The 22,760-nt window shown below is 48.7% G+C and overlaps 1 long non-coding RNA gene and 1 gene segment (V, D, J or C); both read right to left on the reverse strand.

Annotated features, from left to right (window-relative positions):
- Nucleotides 1-5,640: 5,640 nt before the first annotated feature.
- Nucleotides 5,641-9,345, reverse strand: LOC116275942. Its single transcript, XR_004185409.1, has 2 exons — nt 6,182-9,345; nt 5,641-6,028 (listed from the first exon to the last, which is right to left on the reverse strand). It is a non-coding gene; the product is annotated as an uncharacterized LOC116275942 (long non-coding RNA).
- Nucleotides 9,346-10,782: 1,437 nt separating this feature from the next.
- LOC101017262 overlaps nt 10,783-22,760 on the reverse strand; it is a 73,889-nt gene continuing 61,911 nt past the window's right edge. Inside the window, 4 exon segments of the C gene segment in view lie at nt 10,783-11,333; nt 12,289-12,396; nt 13,261-13,305; nt 15,167-15,439. Coding sequence covers nt 12,290-12,396; nt 13,261-13,305; nt 15,167-15,439 — 425 coding nt within the window.

Here is a 22,760-nt window from a genome sequence, read left to right on the forward strand (position 1 = left end):
ACAGGAAACATTCATCTTTGGTGTGTCTTTTCAATATTCGCTTCAGGGGTAAAACCTACAGACTGCTTTAGAAGTCTTGGGATTAGATTTAGTTAAAGGCTCATTATAGGTAACTCTTGTTTTTATGCTTCTGTTGATTTGCTTTATGGTTCTCAATTTCACACGTACTGAAGAATTAACTGTGGACCTGTGAGTAGCCACTGTACTCCAGCCTGAGCAACAGTGTGAGACCCTGTTCTTAAAAGGCCAAGCATGGTGGTTCATGCCTGTAATCCCAGCACTTTGGGAGGCCGAGGTGGGCAGATCACCTGAGGTCAGGAGACCAGCCTGATCAATATGACGAAACCCCGTCTCTACTAAAAATACAAAAATTAGCCAGGCGTGGTGGCTTGTGCCTGTAATCCCAGCTACTCAGGAGTCTGAGACGGGAGAATCGCTTGAACCTGGTAGGCAGATGTTGTAGGGAGCCAAGATTGTGCCATTGCACTCCAGCCTGGGCAACAAAAGCGAAACTTAGTCACAAAAACAAAAAACAAAAAAAAATGAAACAACACTGAAAAAACGCCAGGTGCAGTGGCTAACACCTGTAATCCCAGAACTTTGGGAGGCCAAGGTGGAAGAACGGCTTGAACCCAGGAGTTCAAGACCAACCTGGGCAACACAGTGAGTCCCTGTCTGTACAAAAACAAAAAAAAAATTAGCTGGGCATGGCGGTGCACCTCTGTAGTCCCAGCTACTCGGGAGGCTGAGTTGGGAGAGTCACTTGAGCCCAGGAGGTAGAGACTACATGATGGCACCACTGTACTTCAGCCTGGGCAACAGAGCGAGACCCTGTCTCGAACTTAAAGACACACCCCCAAGCCCCATTGCGTTTCTGATTCTTTGGTGTTTTTTCAGCTGAAGTATGTTGAAGGAGTTGATTTTGAGTACTACTGCATGGAGAGTGAGGTAGACCCTAGCATTTCCTGCTCCCCCTTGCTTAACACCTCTGTGGGGTGGTTTATTTTTATTTTCTGTGCTCTTTTATGGGGCCGGAAGCCATTCACCACAAACACTGTGGAAAGTCTATTCCCTGCCATTCTTTGCAGTGGTGGGAAGCCCAGCCCTGAGCACCTCCTGCCCACACATTTCCTGGCCCCTATCACATGGAAACCATCTCTCTTGTTTTCTTCTCTTAGCAGCCTTTACCTTCGGCCTCTTGTGATCACATCCTTTCATCTTGGGCTTCAAAACACTTTTGTTGTGATGGCTAGAAAATACTTGGGGAGGTCACAGAGGCGTGCTCCCCGGTGTTGGAGGTTATAGAGGCCAGGGAGCTTGTTTACAAACTTAGCGGGAGACTCTGCTGCTCTCCTGTCTTGTTGGGTTGCAGCTCGGCTCTGGGAGTCTATAATAAAAGTTTGAGTGTGAAATGACTTAGTAACTACAGTTTGTTTAAAAGTTTTTAACAAATATAAAAAATGAATTTCTCCTGTGGGAGAAAACACTTTCTAGAACAAGGATCTTAGAGGAGGGAGTAGGAAAAAAGTGGGAGGAAGCTTTTGAAGGACTAAACAAAGTATTTTATTTGCTTACATTGAATTTATAGGTAGGTCCAAGTTCTGTCAATGGGATTTTAAGAAAGTATTTTCACACCACCAGAGAGGCAGCCTGGTGTTGTGGAAAACACTTTGATCTGAAAGTGTTGATTCAAGGACTTGTTCTGCCACTTACTCTCTGTTGACCTTTTGCCTCTAAAATTTAGCAAATAATTACACACTTAGGCTTTGTGCTAGGTGGTGCATGGCATTAGAAAAGATAAGACACAGCCCTTCCTGTCGAGGAGTGAGAGGAGTGAGTGAGCGTGGGCCACATGTCTGGCAAACTGTTAAGCACCCTCCTGTTACTTACGTTTCCCTATCATTGCATGAAGGAGGTGGGTGGCATTCTTATTTTCCTGATGAGGAGATGGAGACTCAGCAAGTGTTAGGTTTGAATCTTATTTCTGTCTAGCTGAAAGCATTTGGGTTAGGCTTTGAATGAGATAAATCATAAAATAAGCATGGGGATAATAATACTTCATACTGTGGTTATCCCAACAAAACGTACGTGAAAACATGTTAATGTAATTGCTCTACAAATGTGTCATTCATTCCTTTCAGCGCTCACCAGAAGCTCTGAGGATTCCACGACATACTGCTTTTCTCCCTCAGCTACACATCCATTTCACTGACTTTCAGCTAAAGCACTGTGGTGGCCAATGGCAGGCCTGGCTGTCCCTGGGAGAAGGGGAGAGACCTCCCTAGGAGCCCCCTTTGAGGCCTGCTATTCAGGACTGTTAAATCCCAGGGATAAACAACTTTGTTTTTAACTTTTAATTGAAATTTTCCCTCATGTGTGCGTATACACACACGTCAAAAGGCTAGCAAGCTCCCATATGTCTAACAGCTTCAATGATTATCAACATTTAACCCCAATCTAGTGTCAGGGTATAAATAAGAGACATCTGATGGCAGAGCTTATTCTTTCTGTTTTACCCCTTCCTTTCAATTTTTGCTTACCTTGAGTTAAGTGCTACAGAAGTGATCACAACGGACAAGGCGCCTCACTTTCTGAGCCTTAAATTCCAGTAGGGAAGAGAGCCAAATTATTACATAAATGAAATAATTTTGTTGTGAGTGGAGTAAAGGAAAGAAGCAGTAAACAATACAATGTGACAGTAAATGGGGCTGGGGAGGGAGCTGCTTAGAGTGGTTAGGAAGGACCTCTCTGACCAGGTGACCTATAGGCTGAGATCTGACAGCTGAGAAAGAGTCAGCGAAGGGACCAGCCATGGGGAGTGTGTCTGGATATTACTTTAGTTATCCCCATTGGCATATGCTTGAGTAGTGGATAATTTTTTTTTTTTTGTTTTTAGATGGAGTCTTGCTCTGTTGCCCAGGCTGGAGTGCAATGGCGTGATCTCGGCTCACTGCAATCTCCGCCTCCTGGGTTCAAGCAGTTCTCCTGCCTCAGCCTCCCGAGTAGGTGGGATTACAGGCGCCTGCCACCACACCTGGCTAGTTTTTTGTATTTTTAGTAGAGACGGGGTTTCACCGTGTTCACCAGGCTAGTCTTGAACTCCTGACCTCAAGTGATCTGCCCACCTCGGCTTCCCAAAGTGCTGGGATTACAGGCGTGAGCCACCGCGCCTGGCAACTTCAGATATTTGTGAGGGAGTGCCTCCTAAAGGTACAGAACTGTGCTTTGCCATTCTGATCTTATCCTGAAGGGGGATCAAATCCATGCAGGCAGAGTCAGAAAGAGGGAAGGGCCACGGAGGCAGGAAACAAGACACTTAGTCTTCGGGGGCCTCGGAATGCCACTCAGTTCATGCTCCTTCCTCTGATGGCTGAATCTGGAACCACTTGGTATTTCTGAGTCCACGGAGTTTGGTGGAAAGACTGGGATCTGAGTCTGGTGGGGTCAGGGCCTAGTTCACCGTGATCCTGTGCAAGCCGCTTCATGTGCATCTCATTTGTAAAAGGGGAGAGAATACTCTGCCTACCACTTGGGTTTATCATTCTGATCAAAAGAGGTGATGTTTGCTTTGGTGTTGTACAGATGCAGGGTATTGTTAATAAGGAGTCCAGATAAGGATGTTGTTCCACCCATGTCCCTTGGTAAGTCACTGGAATAACTTGGGTCAGCAAGGATAAGGTGGACACCTTAGAGGTTGGTAAAAATAGAATCTTGCAGCCTCCATTGGAAAGAAGTCCCTTTTAAGGTTTACCTGCTTTCCTCCCATCAAGGCTGGAAGCATGAAATGGAGACTAGGTGCTCCCCATTATGTAAACCATATTCCTTCATCTACCTAGACTTAGGTCCTGCCAACCTTGTCTTCTTACGCTTACATGATCTTGCTGTAATATTTTCCTTTTTTGTTGTTGTTGCTAAATTTCATGTGGGCGGTTCAGGGAAAGGGTAGACTTGCACTCTTCCCCACTGCTCAGTGGGATTTTAGGAAGGCTTTGAAAATGGGAATGATCCCCCCCTCGGATCCTGTCGCCTTTGGAATGGGAACATGCCCACGTTTCCAGAGCAAACAGACACTGGACTCCTCTCTTCTCAAAGGTGGCGAAACCCTCCTGGAGTGATGTGGGGTGTTCTGGCCTGCGAGGAGATGGCTACCCACAGAACCTGCCCGCTGGAGGGGGCTGCAGAGGTCTGGCTCCGTGCTTTCAGATGTGCCCTGCCAGGGGCTCCCAGGGGGTCCTTCTGAAAGCAGAGAAGCCCCCAGGGGTTGAGAGGAGAGATAAGACATGAGCCTTTTCAGCTGTGATGTGGTGAGGCGAGTCAGGGAGGCTGTGAGCACTGTGGGGCCAGAAGTGTTGGCTTCTGTCAGAAACTCGACCCTGCCTGACCACTGCCTCCTGGCTCCGTCATTTCTTCTCCATCACGCGCTTCCTTCCGGAAGCCGGAAGCAGGAGGCGGGAAGCTGCAGAGGTAGTGACAAAATCACGGTGTAACAAGAAGCTCCTGGGGCCGAAGTGACTGGAGAGGTGGCCACATACTATGAGAAACACCAGCGCACCGGCAGGGCCTGGGGAGTTCTGAGCCGTCCTGGGCTGCGTGAAGCCGCAGCCAGCCCACTTTTTTCTCAGTATGGCAGTGCCATCTGACCCAGCCCAACCCATCTCACTCAGGTCATGGTTCTGGGCTTTCTGATGCATTCCCACTTCATATTTGCATTGGGATTTCAGTTTACTAAGCATTCCACACCCATGATTGCTTTCAATCCCTTCAACAACACTGAGAATAGGTGGGCAGGTATTTTTATCTCTATGTGAATAATAACACGTGGGGACTCAGAAAAATTAAAGGCCCCAGGAGAGAAGGCTCGTGAGGGGCAGTGACACTTAGGGACAAACAACTGGTTCTCCTGCCTCCCGCCTGAGGACTCCTGCCAGAAGATAGTATAATAACAAAAGCCTCTGTCTTGCGATTGCAGCCGTTAACACATCTCTTTCACACCCACTACTCACTGGACTGTTAGCTCCTTGAAGACAGAAACTCTGTGTTTGTGTGTGTGTGTGTGTGTGTGTGTGTGTATTTAATGGGAGCAGTACTTTTTTGAGGCATAATTTACATAGAAGAAAATGCACTAATGATGTATTTGAGATGTGTGTGTGTGTGTGTGTGTGTGTGTGTGTATATATATATATATCCATCACCCAAGATAAAGATATGGAACATTTCCACCACCCCTGAAGGTTTCCTCATGCCCCTTTTCAATCTATCCTTCTACCCCAGAGGCAAACAGTGCCCTAATTTCTATCACCTGTGATGCGTTTTGCCTGTTCTTGGACTTCATCTGTATGGGGTCATAGTTTGCACAGAGAGTGAATCCCCAGAGCACGACACAGTCTGGCACGTGGCAGGCATACAATGCCAAAGAAAGCCTGGTTCTTAAATTACCCATGAGAGAGAGTTGGGCCCACTGGGAAACTGAGGCGGTGGGCGATTAGTGACCTGCCAAAGGCACAGCTCTATGAAGTGGTGGATTCCGGACGCCAGCCACCCTAATTCCGAATCCAAGGCTTCCTCCGGGCCCCCAGCCCTCCCTCTGCACTTTCTGCAGGGCTCCAGGTGGAGCGGGTCTGACGATCCCGGACGAGCAGCGCCCCCTGCTGCCGGCTCAGCCCCAAGCCCCTCCTCTCTGTGGAGATGTGACAGGATAACATAGGTCTTGCGCCCAGCAAAGTGACGGGCACAGGGCAGGGACTTGTGGGATAAAAGTCACCCGCCCTTTTATTTTCCTCGGAAAAGAGCTTTTCTTAAACCTTGGGGGCTTTCTCTCTCCAGAATTAACAGACTAAGGGAGGAGAGGTCTTTTTGGTGGAGCGCTGCTGCCCCCATGCGGGTGGATGGCGACACTACCAAAGAGCCGGCGATCAAGCCTGGTATTTTTGGGTTTCAGGTTCTGCGGCTCCCGGAGACCTGCAGATTCCTGGTCTCCGGGTCCCTGGGTCCCGGACGTGTCCATCAAGGCGTCCATTAGGGCCATCACCTAATGGACAAACATCAGGGTAAGGGGGGGCTATTGAAGGGGGTCCCTCAGAGAATCAGCCCTAGCTGTGTGTGGGTACAGATACAGCCTCCCCACATCCCTCCCTCCCAGGAGAGCCCTGAGGGTCTGTCCTGTACTAAGTAAGCGCTTAACCAGGTGAGATCGAGGTCTGATCTTGGCTGGTTTGGAGGGGCAGCAGAGGTGCGGTGAGGGAGGCGGCTCAGCAGTGGGGCCAGCAGCACCGCCCCAGCAGGCAGCGGGCCCGGTGCAAGTCACAGAGGGGCCGGCAGCCCCTCCCAGCCTGGCGTGTTGGCCTTGCTGCACCTGCGGCTGGCGGGTGGTGTAACGGCCCAGCCTGCTCCCCTCGGCACGTGGCCTGGGACGATGCTATCTCTAACTCAGTATTTTTAACTCTTCTTTCCAGAGGATGTGGCTTCTGTGGGAGAGCTTCAAAGGGTGCCCTACTTGCCCCTCTTGGTAACCATGACATCATGGAAATGGGAGGGGACCGCCCCAGCCCCCAAACACCTGGAGGGAAGTGGGAGACTTTTTCCACTTCCTGTTCTACTTGTGGCTACTGACTCAATGTCTGACCTGTTTATTAATTGCAAAAGATAGCTCTATGTGTGCTACGCAGAGAGGCCTCAGGCATGTGTGTCTCTGTGTGAAAGGAGGCCTGCACCCCCCACCCCTCACCGCGTTGCCCAGGGGGCCTTGACGCAGACGCAGGGCGCTGATGGTCCTGCAGCCTTCCCGCAGCCAGAATGACAGCACTGGGTCTCCATGTGCTTGCTCCCCCAGACTCATCCCAGTCAGAAGCTCGTCTTCCCACACATGGATCAAGGAGGTAGATGGGTTTTAGAGTAGGACTCATGGAGAAACTGAGGTGAACCCACATAAAGTGACTGTTGGCCCTGGACCTCGGTGTGGTCACACAGTGAGGTCAGACTCCCAGCTACCCTGTGTGCTTTCCCACAGTCCCTGTCCTCCAGGCTTCATTGGATAGATGTGTGCCTGCCTGGGGGCTGCCCTGACCAAGGGGCCACCACTCAGGTTTTGCTTGTTCTGAAGTTCTTGACAAGTTACTTTAGCTCTTGGCAAAACTGTGAAACATTGACTCACCTTACCACTTCCTCTACTAATCCCCACTTTCCTTTCTCCTGTACTCCCCACTCCTCACACTCAGCTCCCCCCACCCAGAGCCTAACTGCAGGAGTCATTCACTTATTTATTTAATGGCATCTGTGGTGTGCCAGGCACTGTTCTAGTTCCTGGGGACACATGGATGACAAGGAACATTCCCGTCCCACAGAGCACACAGGCCAGGGGACTTCCTCACCAGGATGGTACCTGATAATAAGGTACTATAGGTCTGTCTGTATACATGATCCCAGGGGAGTTGAATTTTATGTTTGGACCTAAAAAATAAGCAAACCCTTAAGACTCAGATGGCTGCCCCCAGTAAGGGTAACAGCAGAGGGGTTGCTCTGTCAGAGCCGAAGACCCCACCAGGACGCTCCTGAAACACGTGCTTGCGTAGCCTGCCGTTTCGCCTGAGTGGCTGTGACTCCAGTTGCCCTCAGAGGTCAGGTCTCCGAGTGAAGTTTCAGAGAGTCCTCTAGAATCTTAGGCCTGGGGCCACGAGAGCTCATTTAGTCCATTCTTATGCCTTTGGGACTGGCCTGTGCTTAAGTCTTTTGGGACAGTAGGGCATGTGTCCAGAGAAGTCCCTTCTAAAGCTGGCCTTAGTAACATGTTCCCTGCTGGGATGTTGGCCTGAGGTTGGGTCCAGGCTGGTAGAGCTGCAGCTGCAGCCCATGGCCCTGGCTCGCAGGGTCTGTGGGTCTTCACGTTCGGGCTCTTCATGACTGTGTTTCCAGGTCTCCTCAGCTTCCTATTCCCTCCAGGCCAAGCAATGCCCAGTTCCTTATAGCTGGGCCCTCTGCACTGAGGGTCTTTATTGTGGTGGTGCTAGGCTCAGTGCTGACCTGCCCGGTGGGCACAGGAGCCCTTCTCCTGAGCCTTCTCACAAGACCACTCTAATTCCCTCTGACATCCCCGGTGGGCTCGGAGCCAGACATGCGAGCAGAGCAGTCGGAGATGGATGGAGTCTCTGGCCCCACCCCCAACACTTGCTCAGCCTCAACCCACTTGCTCCTGGTCCACCCCTCTGACCTCTGCCCTAACTGGCTTTAGGTTTAACAGCCTCAGACGTGAGGGAAGGTTCTTGCTGAATAGAGCATCTCCTGGATTTAGATGGAAATTTCTCAGGGGTGGAGCTGAGCCCGCTCTCCAGATGGCTCCCTACCTGCCCTGGCCTTGTCATCTTGCCTCCTTGCTTGGGTGTGGGTGGGTCCATAGCCCCTGCTGCATCACCTTGCACAGATCTGTGGGAGGCCTTGGGGGACCAGTGACTGTCCTTGCTCTCTGAGGGCACTGGGCTGGCAGGCCTCCACAGGCCTCCACAGGCTCCCGCAGGCCTCCTGCAGGTCTCCTGCAGTCTGGGTCGCCTCTAAGATTATTGCAGGGGTCTATCTTTCACCTCTTCACTGCCTTCCAGGCTCCTGTTTCCTTCCCTCAGCCCTATGACCTCCATGTCACTGCAGCCAACTCAAAAGAGCAGACCTGCCTCCCCAGTCACCCACACTTCCCTCGCCTGAATCTTTTTTCTACAAAGCAAAATGAATTACCACTTCAGGGGGAAAAGAAAGAGAAACTAACTGGCCCTCAGTTTTTAATGGTTGATAAAGGCTTGCTCTATTAACCCTCCCAGGGGCATTTTCATTTAATACAGGGAAGAGAATGCTTTAATTATAAGAAATTCCCATTGGTGGAATCTCTGGCATTGTGTCAGACTGGTGAGGAGGTAGAGGGCCCCCAGAGTTCCCCGAAGGTGGCAAACCCCACCTTTGTGAAGGTGCTACAGTCCTACCATGTGTGAGGGTGGCCCTGCTGTGATGGAGTTCTGAGCCCTTTCCCTTTGGTGATCTTTAAGGGGATTGGATGTAGGTGAGAGATGGGGCAGCTTAGAAAGAACTGGGGATTTTGTGACTCCCCTCAGTAGGGCTGACCAGGAGAGGGGACACTGGTTCTTAATTCTACGGGGGGCACAGAATCAGCGGTGCAGGGAGTGGGAGGCAGCCTCCAGTCCTACCCGACATTTCGTAAGTGGCGACACATAAGCCTGTAGAGGGCAGGGGTGTGCTCTAGGTCACCTATTAAAGCTGGTACAGGTTAAGTATCCCTAATTCAAAAATCTGAAATGTGAAATGCTCCAAAATCTGAAGCTTTTTTTTTTTTTTTTTTTTTTTTTTTTGAGACGGAGTCTCGCTCTGTCGCCCAGGCTGGAGTGCAGTGGCCGGATCTCAGCTCACTGCAAGCTCCGCCTCCCGGGTTCACGCCATTCTCCTGCCTCAGCCTCCCAAGTAGCTGGGACTACAGGCGTCCGCCACATCGCCCGGCTAGTTTTTTGTATTTTTTAGTAGAGATGGGGTTTCACCCTGTTAGCCAGGATGGTCTCGATCTCCTGACCTCGTGATCCACCCGTCTCGGCCTCCCAAAGTGCTGAGATTACAGGCTTGAGCCACCACGCCCGGCCCTGAAGCTTTTTAAGTGCCCACATGATGCTCAAAGGAAATGCTCACTGGGGCATCTTGGATTTCAGATTTTTAGATTAGGGATGTCGAATTGGTAAGTATAAGGCTAATATTCTACCTCCGACTCGAAAAGAAATCCAAAACCTGATACACTTCTGGTACCATGCATTTCAGAGAAGGGATACTCAACCTGTAGCTTCTTCCCTATGAAAAAAAGCAGGCCTGAGCTGTAGCTGAGAAGATTTACGTATTTCTGGCTGGGATGGTCAGACGCATAGGGGAACCATGGAGGTATTCAGGGATGGAACCCTCTCCCACCCCCGGGCATTGGTAAGCCTCAGCTTTGGGTCTTGGTAGCTGTGCTTGCTGGGTGGATGGTGGAGTGGTCTCTAAGCTGTGTTCCCCTCGGCATCCCTGACCCTGGGGAAAGGTGCTCTGGCAGCAGGAGTCTCAGGAGGGAGAGCGCAGTGTGCTGTGGACCCCAGGGAGCCTCATGTCTTTTCTTCCAGGGGAGAGCTCAGGGCATCGACTCTCCTCGGTCAAATCTCTGGGCTCGTGGGGAGACAACTCATCTCCTTTTTCCTCATTCTCACATCCGGGATGGTGGGAACATAAAGTCCTGCTGGGGCCACAGCCTCCTCTCAACCCTGCTCCTGCTGTCAGATTGGGCACCTCAAAGGCCTGGCGTGGGGCTGGGCCAGGCAGCAGAGTGGTAGGTGGTCCCCAGCCATGAATTTGTGAGACAATGCAGTTTCAGTGGAAACCCAGTCTGAGAGGAGAGGCAAAGGAAATGCTCCTGAAGGGCAGGAGACGTGGGTGGCATTTTGGGGACACTTGCTGTGTGGTCCCTGTCTGCTGTAGGTCACTGCCACCCATGTGTATGGATGGGCTCCTGTTATGGGTGGTCCCGTGGCGTGACATGAGAGTGGAAGAGAAGGGGCCCAAGCCGGTAGGTGGGTTTTCCTGGCCCTCAAGCATAGCCTGCTAAGCGGAAGCTTTTAGAGGTTATTCCAAGAAGAGGTTGACTTAGGCAGCTTGTTGAATGAGGCTTCCTGGACCGCATCATAGACAAATGCCTTGGTTTTTCTCTGCCCAGCTAGTGATTACCAGCAAGCAGAAAATGACTGCAACCAAACCCAGTCAAACAGAGGCACAGTCTCTGCTCTTCCAAACCATTTTAATGAAGCCATTGGCAGCAGGATATACAACACACCCAGATACACAGCATAGCAGGGCCTCGATAATGAGATAATTTCCCCCCATGTCTTGAGAAGAAGAATAGTATGTATTTCTTTATGAACACTATTTAAAAAATATAAACCCCTCACAACATTCTCCAGGACCTAGAGCCCAAGAGAACTCACTGAGGATCCATCATCTGTGGGGTGGTGGAGGCAGTCTCTGGGGAGTGGGAGGGAATGTGCACAGCCAGGGGCGGCTGCAGCAGCCTTGCCTCTGCCGTGAATGTCAGGCAGTGACAAGCAGCCATAAGGGAACAGAGGGGGTGGCAGCGGTGTTTGGCAGCTCTTCGGCAATCTTAATCACAAATTTGGGTAGGATCCAGTTGGTGGCATTGCCGGGGGGCAGAGAGGTGGTAGCAGCTTTCTCCTCCATGGGGGTGGGAGAGCTCCCTCTGCTTGGAGAGGGAGGGGAGGGGCGATGCAGAGGAAGGAACGAGGGAGCACAGGCTGTCTTACAATCCTGGAGACCTGGAGTGAGGAAGAACAGAAGTCAGGCTGGACACTGAGGAGGACCCAGGACTGTTAGGGGTGTGATGGAGATGGCTCTGTTTGGGGCTGTGTGGTAGAGTTCTAGGAGCAAATGGACCCTGGAGTTTTTATTTTTTTATTTTTTTGAGACAGGATCTTGCTTTGTCTTCCAGGCTGCAGTGCAGTGGCATGATCACAACTCACTGCAGCCTTGATCTTGCAGGGTTCAAGCGATCATCCCATTTCCGCCTCTTAAGTAACTGGGACTACAGGTGTGCACCACCACACCCAGCTAATTTTTTCACTTTTTGTAGAGGCGGGGTCTCCCTATGTTGCCCAGTCTGGTCTCCAGCTCCTGTGCTCCTCCTGTCTCTGCCTCCCAAAGTGGTGGGATTACAGGCGTGAGGCCCCGCACCTAGCCTGGAGTTTTTTTGATGGTGATGGAGCAGGATGCAGTTGTCAGCAAGATGACTGGGGACCCTGGGGGAGGAGGGCGTGGAGACTCTAGCCAGGATTAGGGTATAATATGAGTGTAATGTCTTCTTTCTACTGAGCTAAGAGGGCCATATGGGGAGAGAGGACATGAGGAGCGGCCTTGGGGGTCCCTTTAGGTCACATGGTGAGAGAAGTACAGCACAAGGCATGCGGTGTAAACGGGTGTCTCTCTTCTTCCACTCATTAGCTGTGTGGCCTCAGTTTCTTCATTTCTGTTCTTCCTACCTCATAGGGGAGAAGTTCAACTGAGGTGGCTGAAATGAGCATGTTTTATAGTGTTTCAGGCCATTGTTATTGCACAAGAGGAATTTGTAACAGGAAGAAATAGAAGAGTTTGGTGGGCTCACTCAGGCTTTGGACTTAAAAGCAAGACCCTGCAGGGAGGCTTGCTCTCAGAGCTTAGGGTGCACCCAGAGACCCGCGTGCCTAACCCCCACTCCCCAGCTTCAAGGCCCCTCACCTCAGCTGGACCACAGCCGCAGCGTCATGAGCAGATTAAACCCGGCCACTTTCAGGAGGAGGATTCGGAACCCAATCACTGACAGGTTTTGAAAGTTTAGGTTCATATCTGTAAAACCAAGAGGCCACAGCGGTTATGGGCTTGCATGTCCCAGGCCTGCATGGTCTGCAGGACACACCCATGGTTTTCCCCAAGGCAGAGCAGGCTGGGTGGGGGAGGCCTGCGGCTCCTGCATCGCCTCTCCCTTGCAGCTTCTGTGCATATCCCCTTGCAAACATATTTCGTGCATTCTTCCAGGGCCAACAGTATTTTGTGTTTCAAGACAAAAACACCAACTAGACTTGGCTCTTATTTTATTTCCGAGCCCTTCTGGGGATGGGGTAGCTGCTCAGAATTTATCATTTCAATCCCTGGGGTCCATAGGGGCCCCTTAGTGAGTTCCGCTACCACGGGAGAGATGACTCAGTAAGAACAACTCAAATGGAAATGAATATGGGCCCAGGGTGGGTGTGAGGAGTGGTGGGGGGTTCTTGAGAGACAAGACCATTGCCTAGAGCCTATGTGAAAGAAGGCAAAACCTCTTGGCTGTGAAACTGTCCTCAGGATGATCTGGTTAGTTTAGGGCTATCCCTAAGGGAGTCAGAAATTTCACAGCTGGGCCACCCAGGAGCTCTCTCTGGCTCTCTTGACAGTGGAGCTGTTGTAAGGAATACAGAGGCCTAGGAAAAAGTCCTTGGTCTATTGAAGCTAGAAACTCATCCTCAAACTGCTTAGAATGGAAAGTCAGAGATGGTGAGAGGGATTCAGGAGAGACCCCACCCAGCTCTGGGCAGGTCTCGAACTGCTGTTTCCATTCCTCATCATTCATTCGCACATCTACTCATTTCTTCCCACTCCCTCATCCAGACAGGATTATTGCGGGTTTATCACTTCTGCAACCCTGTGCAAACCCAGGCTAGACCCCTGTCTTACCTGTTTCAAAGCTTTTCTCAACCAGGTTGGCATCACAGACACTTTCTGAAAGGAAAAACACAGACATTCTTTCAGCATCCAGAGTAGGCTGACTCTCCCACCCCAGACCTCCTAGTTCTTGGGCAGGTGAACATCTACAGCCTTTCCATGCTTCCTTGTGGAGAGATCTGGAGGGAACTTACAGCACACAGGCACATGCTAGGGAGAGCCCCTGGCCTTGGCAGGACTGATACCTTGGCTCCTGGACACCATTTCTATTTACTCAATATATACTGTTTGTGCAAAGTACATGTTGCATGACATAGGCCACAGGTGCCATCACACATAGACCCTGCTCTTGCGTGGCTTCATTCTGGAGTCCAATGGAGGCAGTGAGGCATACACAGTGGCAAGGGCCGTAAAGAGTATAAACAGGTACTTTCATGTGTTCCAAAAAGTTTTGATCCTTGTACCCTAAATTTGTTCCTTGGTTTCATCTTAATAAAATGGCACTATCATTGACTTAGCTGCTCAGACTAAAATCCAGCTGCCTTCCTTGATCCCCTCTTGGCTTTCTCATCCCTGCATGGTTCTACCTTTGAAACCTGAATGGTGTTGGTCACCTCCCTGCCACCACCCTGTCCAGGCCTCTATCATCTCTCTGCTGCAACTGCTCCCTTTCTGCTTCTGCTCTTGGCTTACAACCCACTCTCCATACAGCACTCAGATTGATCTTTAAGAAAAGCAGGCTGGGTGTGGTGGCTCGCGCCTGTAATCCCACCACTTTGGGAGGCTGAAGCGGGTGGATCACCTGAGGTCAGGAGTTTGAGACCAGCTTGGCCAGCATAGTGAAACCCTGTCTCTACTAAAAAATACAAAAAATTAGCTGGGTGTGGTGGTGGGAGCCTGTAATCCCAGCTACTCGGGAGGCTGAGGTGGGAGAATCGCTTGAACCTGGGAAGCGGAGGCTACAGTGAGCCGAGATGCGCCATTGCACTCCAGCCTGGGCAACAAGAGCAAAACTCCGTCTTAAAATAAAATAAAATAAAATAAAATAAATAAAATAAGCAAATTAGGTGTCCCTCCCCTGCTTGAAGCTGATCAACAGCTTTCTGGTATACTTAGAATACTGTCTGCCCTCTCATGGCCTAGGAGGCCCTGTGACTTGGCCCTGCCTCCTTCACTCAACTCATGCCTGCTCCTCTTCTCCTTTCTCATTGAGCTCCTGTCCCAGGCCTCTATAGGGTCCTCTCCCTGCCCTTGGTATGCTTGGTACCTTCAAGTAGCATTTCTTCAGAGAGCCCTTCCCTGACTTTTGTCGTGAAGGTGGCTGTTTTCTCAACCCTGAGTTAAAACACATTCCAATCTGAAGTTTTCTGGACTTTTCCCAGCTGACAGATGGGCTCCCCTAACTAGAATGGAGCTTCCTCTGGGCAGACCCCTCATCTGACTTTTATTCCTCCACGTCAGCACCTGGTGCATTCATGTACCGGCACAACCAGTGCTTGGTGGGTTAATGAGTGACTGCATGAGATTGACTTAGTAAGCTGGGAAAGATTTTTTGGCAGACAGGGAGAAATAAGGAGAGGCAACTTGGAGAAGGGCTTTAAAATGAGGCGTAGAAGAGCAGTAAGGGGCAAACAGTCCGAGCAAAGGCAGGCAGGTAGGAACTCAGTTGGAGAGACTGAGGCTGGGCCCAGTGCCCTCTCCTGCCACCTTCTCTTCATCTGCTTTTTTCCCGTATCATTCTCTGGACTGCCAGGACAAGGCTCACTGTTTCTCAGTAAAAAGAGGGTTTTGTGGCAATTGATGAGGCCAAGACTACCAATCTGAGGAGTTTTAGACATCGTTGACCAGAGCTCTGGGCAGAACCAGGCCACTCCTGAAGCAAGGAAACAGCCTGAGAAGGCACCAAAGCCGCCCTTACCTGTGCCGGGGAAGAAGGTGTCTGCTGGAATAACGCTGTCCTTGAAGGCGCTTGTACATGCAAAATCGGATTTGTTGCTCCAGGCCACAGCACCGTTGCTCTTAAAGTCCATAGACCTCATGTCTAGCACAGTTTTGTCTGTGATATGCACGTCAGAATCCTTGCTTTGTGACACATTCATTACAGAATCAAAATCAGTGAATAGGCAGACAGAGGTGTCATTGGATTTCGAGCCTCTCAGCTGGTACACGGCAGGGTCAGGGTTCTGGATATCTGTGGGACAAGAGGATCAGGGTTAGGACATGATCTCATTTCCTTCTTTGCCCCAACCCAGGCTGAAGTCCAGATGCCAGTGATGGACAAGAATGGGGTTCCATGGGGCTGGCAAGTCATGGTCTCATGCTTTATATGGGAAACAGCATTTTAGAAACCAGCTGTTTTTGATGGACTGGGACTCAGGGACAGGCACAAGCTATCAATCTTGGCCAAGAGGCCATGATTTCAGTGAACGTTCCCTGCCAGGCCTGGCCTGCCACTCAAGGAAACCTGAAATGCAGGGCTACTTAATGATATTGCTTATTCTTTTATTTAATAGGATCTTCTTCAAAACCCCAGCAATATAACTCTGGCAGAGCAAAGGCAGGCATGGAAAGAAGGCCGAGCAAAGCAAACTAGTGGTCTCCCCAACTTAAGCTGGGCATTAGCAGAATGGGAGGTTTATGGTATGTTGGCATTAAGTTGGGAAATCTATCACATCACCAGGAGATTTCCCTCTCATTGATAGAGGTTTTGAACTATAAATCAGAACACCTGCGTCTAAGCCCAGCACTACCGTTTACTCGATATAAGGCCTTGAGCAAGTCACAGCAGCTCCTTACGTCTCAGGAATTTCATCTGCAAAATGAATATGTTGCCTCATCCACCTTCCTAGCCAGGCTCTTCTGAGAAAGAAATGAGAGCTTCTCCATATAAAAATCTATTTAATAAACTGTAAAGTACCAAACAAATGTTAGTTGGAGCCATTGACCCTGGCAGAATATAGCTGTGATAAAGTGCTAGTGAGTCATGCAGGGCCACAGCGTCTATCCTTCACCCTCAGAAAGCAGGACCTGCTGGAGGCTTTTCCTTAGTGCTGAGACTCACTCTTTAGTATTTCCGTAGGATTTTGTGTTTTTAATGTGACTCTCATTGTTTATTCTTTCCGACCTCCTGCCTTTTGAGGAGGAAGCAGAGGTTTGTCGGAGGATTAGCATGTTGGGGCCACCCAGAGAGTTTCCAGCAGGGTGGGGATTAGAATTTCCCACCCAGTGGTTCTCTGCTCCCACAGCTCCTCACATGCACACAAGATTTCTCAGACCCTGGTGATTCCCCGAAAGTTGGTGAGCCAACCATGGTGGCCTCGGCAATGCCGACATCCAGCTGGATCCAAAACCAAAGAAATCAGCCCCTGGGATGCTGAGTGGAGGCAGAGCTGCCTGCAGCATGCGGCTGCCCCTGGAGCAGTGGAGCGGGGGTGGGCTCCATGGTCAGAGGGGAGAGACATCCAGAGCTGTGGCTCCAGAGGATTCTGCCTACTTCCCTCCAACCTCCTTATACTTGGGCAGCCTGACATCTCTCTGGGTGAAGGCCCTAAGGCATAGTTCCTTTGCTGGGAAGGGACAGACAGAAAGCCATTAGCTCCACCAACACATCCCCCTGATTGTTAGTCATCAGTGGGGGTCTTGGGAAGCACTGCAGAAGGGGAGAGAAGAGTCTGGAAGTGCTGATCCTCAAGCCAATCTGCATCTGGTGGCCCCTGATCAGGGAAAGTGGGCGGCTTTGTGGGGCAGAAACCCAACTTTGAGTCCTGGTTAAACACTCACTCAAGTCCTGGGGCCAGTGGGTGTCAGACTGGAGAAGATCTAGGCTGCTCTGTCTAGTATAATAGTCTCTAGCTACATGTGGCTGTTGAAATGAAAATTAGTCAATGTGAAATAAAATGTTTTCAATTAAAAATGGAAACTTCATTTCAAGAGCTCAATAGCCACATGTAGCTGGTGGCCATTGCGTGGGACAGTGGAGATTGACAGAACATTTCCATTGCCACAGAAAGTTCTACTGGACACTGTTGGTATAGAAAGTGCAATGCCACGGAACACAAGACTCTGAGAAATGGCAACAGGGGCTGAGTTAGAGGTACTGAGTTTTTTTTAGCCTTTTTATACTTTCATCCCATGTACCTTTTATACTTTTTATCCCCATGTACCTCTAGTTCAACTTTATCTCTTTGCCACTTTTAATTTGGAGGTGTTTAGGGGTCTGCCTGCCAGAACCCTTTGGGGACAGACATCCTATTCTACCCTAGTAAGAATAACACATCCCATCACTGACGATATGAGAAGGTAGGCTTGGCAAGACGGAACCAATTTTTTGATGTGGAAGTTCAGCTATTCTAGATCCTAAACTGTCCTTTACATTCAAAATGAACTGCAGAAGCACATGTGCTCTAGTGCTTTAAGTCCCTAGGGACACAGCAGTGCTTGAAAGCTCCCTTACCATTAAATCTGTCCCCTGTAGTTGGGCACTAGGGACCCAGAAATCAGAATTAGTGACACTGGCTCTGGGTCCCACTGAGGTTCTAGTGAGCATCAGGAAACTGTGGGCATGGGCAGACGTACGGGGAGAAATGGAAACTCTGGTTCCTTTGCCAAATTGCTACTGGGAGGTAACACCTTCATACCACTCCCAGTGTCTCTATTACAGAATCCCTTAGGTTTCTCCTCCTCTAAGGTGTGGGATGATGCCTCTCAGAGCCCACTGAGGAAGGAGAGGGGAGGTCTGCAGCACCGTAGCTGGCTCCTCTCACCTTCACTTCTGGTCTGCATCTCTAAATCGGATTCTCAGTTTCCCAATGGCTGGCTGGCCCGGCCCTAATTTCTGTATTCTCGTGCTCTAGTATTTCCTTTTTCCATGCCTAAAAAGACATGTTCTCTGAGTACTTTTCAACCAATTTTATTATCAGATGTATACTTAGGCTACAATGCATGTGCCTTCATTATTCCCAAGATCATGCCTTCTTTCTTGTTGTTCCCTATGCCCAGAACTCCCCTTCTCTCCTTTCTCTGCCCATACAGATCTTATCCATCTTTCGGGGCTCAATGAATCCTTTGTACCACATGAAACTTCTCAATCTAGGCCAACTTTTCAGCCAGCACCCTATCCCCTCTGAATCTCTATTGTGTCCATTGACATCATCAGCTGGTCAATACTAGAACAGTTTTCGGGCTGCTTAATTTACAACAGTTCTGTACCTTTGTCTAGTTTTTATACCACTTGAGGACCGGACAGGAATCTATCTTACACTTCATACTCAGTCTAGCATTTTATAGAGTGATAGTCACATAGAAGGCATTTTACAATATCCATTGAATGATTAAAGTCAAATTTTAATGTGTTTGACCTAGAGAAACATGAATATTCAAGACAGATAGTGATGCATTTCCCTTCCCAGACCTCTGTAAGACAATTAGTTACAACATCTTCAGCAAGCCTCACCATGGTAATAAGTGATATCCCCAGAGAAAGGATTAGCGACAGTGGCCCATGGGGTTGCAAGTGGTGCCACCTGGGATGACTCACCAGATATAATGAACACATGGGTTCCTTTCCCAAATGTGAGTTTATCAATTGTTCCTCCAGTATTCACACCACGGGTGACGCCATTGCAGAAACTCACAGGACCTACCTGTTACTTAAATAAGAGAAACACTGATCTCCCCCACAAGGCAGGAGAATCACACTCCTAAGAGTTAGACCTTCTGCTCTTTTGCACTGAAATTTTGCTTCTGATATGTACAGTTCTCCTCCTGCTCCATTCTGCTGTGGTTCCCTCGGCTGAGGTTGTGATTTCATATGGTTTCAATTAACTAAGAATTCAGTAGAACAAAAACCTCAATTCCAGGCAGCAGTATCTTGGATACGTTTGTGGAAGGTTCAGGAGTCCTTGCTCATCGCCTGCCTCATGGTTCCTAAGGTCCCAGCCTAAGGATGATGTCTGCAGGGCACTGAGTGCTGGATGGGAGGATTTCCTGGGGATGGGTGGAAGAAACTATTTGGGAGCCCACAGAGGAAAATACCTGGGCTCAAGTCGGCATTTTGGACAAAGAAGAAATAGTTGTCCATCCTCCCTTGCTCTCCTGCTTCATTCTACTTACTTGGCCGGATGCTCAGTCTGGTCCCTGATCCAAAGATGATCTTGGAAGCACTGCTGTACCCCCACTGTGGGTAAGGTCTTTGAGATAACCTTCTTGATGCTAATCTGCTGGAACCCACTGGGGTCTCAGAGCAACATTCTAAAAGGCTCACTGGGTCTTTGGTGCTTCCCACGGAAGCAATTCCCATTTCCCTTTATGATAGTGTAAACCTTAGTATAAGCAAAGCCTCAGTAATAATAATTATAATAAGATTTTAGAAAAGCTACTACTTATTGATCACTTTTTACATTCTGGCCATTATCTCATATTATTATGATGTAGTTACAGTCATTTTGCTGTTGAGAAAGTGGAGGCTTTATTGAAAACAGCTGGTGAGAGTAGAGCCCGAATTTTCCCCAGGTCTGTGGGCCTCCCTATACACTGCTGCCTCTATACCTTATAATTGCGTGTGGTATACTTGCCCTTCAGTTAGGGGTCTGGGCCACTTTTACCCTTAGGAGGAAGTTGAAAACTCTCCTAACTCCAGAGAGGAAGATACTATGAGTAGGGATCCCCATACCATGTTTATTAGCCAATTCAGGGAATTTAGCTACCTGCTGCAATAAAAGAGAATTTGTGTTTTCCATTAACTCATCTCTTTCCCCCAAGGGCACTTTGCTAATTTCCTGAATGTTCAGATTATCTGGTGCCGATATTATCAGCTTCGCTTGAAAGCACTGAGTATTTGGGACTCTTTTTATGTTTCTATAAATTATTCTGCTCAGATTTTCATTTACTCAGTTGGCTCTTGGCACTTCTGTGTTTAGTATGAGAAATGGGAACATTTTATGTCACCAAGAGAGCTTGTAGAAATGGAAAATGAGTGCTTCTCAATAGATCCCCAAGTTTGCTATAAATCATCACCTGTTTTCTCATAGACAAGTGGTCAGTTCTTTTTGCACTGGTCACTTGCAGGGTCATACTCACATGGGTGTACAGCCAGCCTGGTCCCTCCTCCAAAAATCAGCTTATCGTAGCCACCAGAAAACACACAATCAGATGGTGCTTTACAAGAACTCTAACCTGGGCAGGACCAGCCTGGCTGGGGCACTCCATCTCCTGTCCCTGTTTTCCAGGCTCCCCCAAGTCAAACTTCCTCTGACAAGAGAGAAAAGTCTCTTGTCTTAAGACCACCAGGTCTTAATTCCTCCTACTCAGTCCTGAAGATGCATTAGAGGCCTCATTGATGCTGATTATTTCTTTCTAATCATCATGAAATAGCTTCATTTTATTTTGGCAATTGCTGAACACCGAGGCAACTGTGCAGTAAACGCTCCAGCCACTGTCAGAACAGCTCCGGGGCAGGTTAGATGCAGGCGTCAACATGCAGGATCTATGCTGCCCCAACACTTTGCAGGGTTTACCTACTAGAAACAATGGCAACTTTAACGCCTTTTTCCAAATGTGAATTTTTGGTCTTTTTGTACACACCTTTCTAACACACCTTGGAACTGTATATTTCCAAGATGATTCTGCTCTTAATAGGGATAAGTTTCCTTAGAACAAATCTTTTTTGGGTGGTCTCTCAAGTGGAGACAGACTTCATATATTTATCATTAGACCTCTTTCTTTTTTGCTGCTAGAACTCTAGAGATGTGATAGTGGAAGATGTGTGTATGTACCAGGCAATGAGAATTGGAGGCTAGCCTTGTCTTCTGTTGTACTTCCATTGCAACTTGCATGTACCTCCACTATGACATGGTGACAATGGGCTATAGTTGTCTGTTTGCACTCTGAGCTCCTGGATGGCAGAGACCCTCCCTCCTTCCCTCTTTTCCTCCCTTCCTTCCTTCCTCCCTCCATCCCAGTCCTTCCTCCACTTTCTTTCCTTTCCTTCCCTTCCCTCCTCTCCCATTCCCTTCCTCACACTTAGCATAGTGCTTGGAATAAAATAATTGTCCAATAAATATTTGTTGAATGCATAAACCCTCTAAATATTTCCATTCATTTCTAATGCAGTTCTGCTATCTTCTTTTATTAGGCCTATTTCATTTCTTCTTTAACTTCTATATGGTTCCTTTCTACAAACTTTTTATTATTTTGATGGCATTATTTAGGCTCTAAGTTCTTCCTGTGTCTCTCAGTTGGATGTGCAGTTTTGAGAAAGTGTGTCCAATGCCCAGAGTCTTTGGAAAGCATAATTCATCACCTTTCATGAAAACGAAATGGTAACAAAAAACAATCTTTTGGCATAATCAGTCACAGTTTCTTTTCTGATAAAGATCTTTTGTCTCAAAGGAATCTGTCTCTGCAATGATGAAATGGCCAATTCCCGTTGGCAAATACTACTGATAGAAAACAGACTATTAAGCTAGTGGCTAGGAATTAAAATTTCAAGATATTCAAGCCTCATAAACAAACATGAAAAATTAGTTCAGGAGGTACAGATTCATCATCTGAGAAAGCAGAATAGGGGCTTTCTGTGTCTTTGGCCAGAGCCTCAGTTTGGGTACTTACTTGGTTGCACTTGGAGTCTTGTTCCACTCCCAAAAGTAAGTGCTCTCCTGCCCGTGTCCACACCCTGGTACATCACAATACAAAATCCTGCCCTCTGCCAGCTGGGGGCAGCTGCCCATGACCCTCACACACTCACAGCTTCTCTCTTGGGAGAAAAGCTTTTAAGCAGCCTATTCTATGGTTTTGATGATAAATTTTTCTTTCTAACTTCATGCCCAATAAACAGTCCCCCTAAGTTTCTCCTTCCCTCCCTGCCATAGCTATATCCTGCCACCAACCCAATGGCTCTACTGATCTCTTCAGAAGTGCTGAGTCACCATGCCATGGTCACTATGGTAAGAAGGCTCAGGATGGGCAAACCAAAGACCAAGCAGATGGCCTTGGAGGTGTGAGGTCTTCCTTCACAGAACGCAGTAGGCATGGTGGTGGCACGGTTAATAACAAGGCCCTAGAGTCAAATAGATTTGAGTTAAACTCTAGCTCTGTCACTCCGGGCTATAGAATCTTGGATAAGTTACTTATCCTAAGCCTCTGTTTCCTCACCTGTAAAATGGGCAAAATACCAGCTACCTATTATTAGGATGTATGTAATCATTGAATGAGAATTACATAAAAGACAGAGAATGGCCACTGGCACATGTCAGGCATTCAGTAAATAGTGGCTCATAATGGGATGATTCCCAGCAATGCTTTACACAAGGAGAAAGGATGAGGCTTCTTGCAGCCAGAAGCCCAGAAACACATCCCTGAACCACCCATTCCAGTACCACAGAGTGCCTCAGCACCCTGGCTGGTATGCTCTAATTCAGGGGAAGATATCTCATGGATTCTAGGGGAGGTGGTGACAGAGTCTCAGCCATAAGAGACATAGGAGTGAGGGGGCAGAGTAGACCCCTTGGGTGCCA

Source organism: Papio anubis, chromosome 7 (genome assembly GCF_008728515.1).
Source record: "Papio anubis isolate 15944 chromosome 7, Panubis1.0, whole genome shotgun sequence".
Taxonomy (NCBI): Eukaryota; Metazoa; Chordata; class Mammalia; order Primates; family Cercopithecidae; genus Papio; species Papio anubis.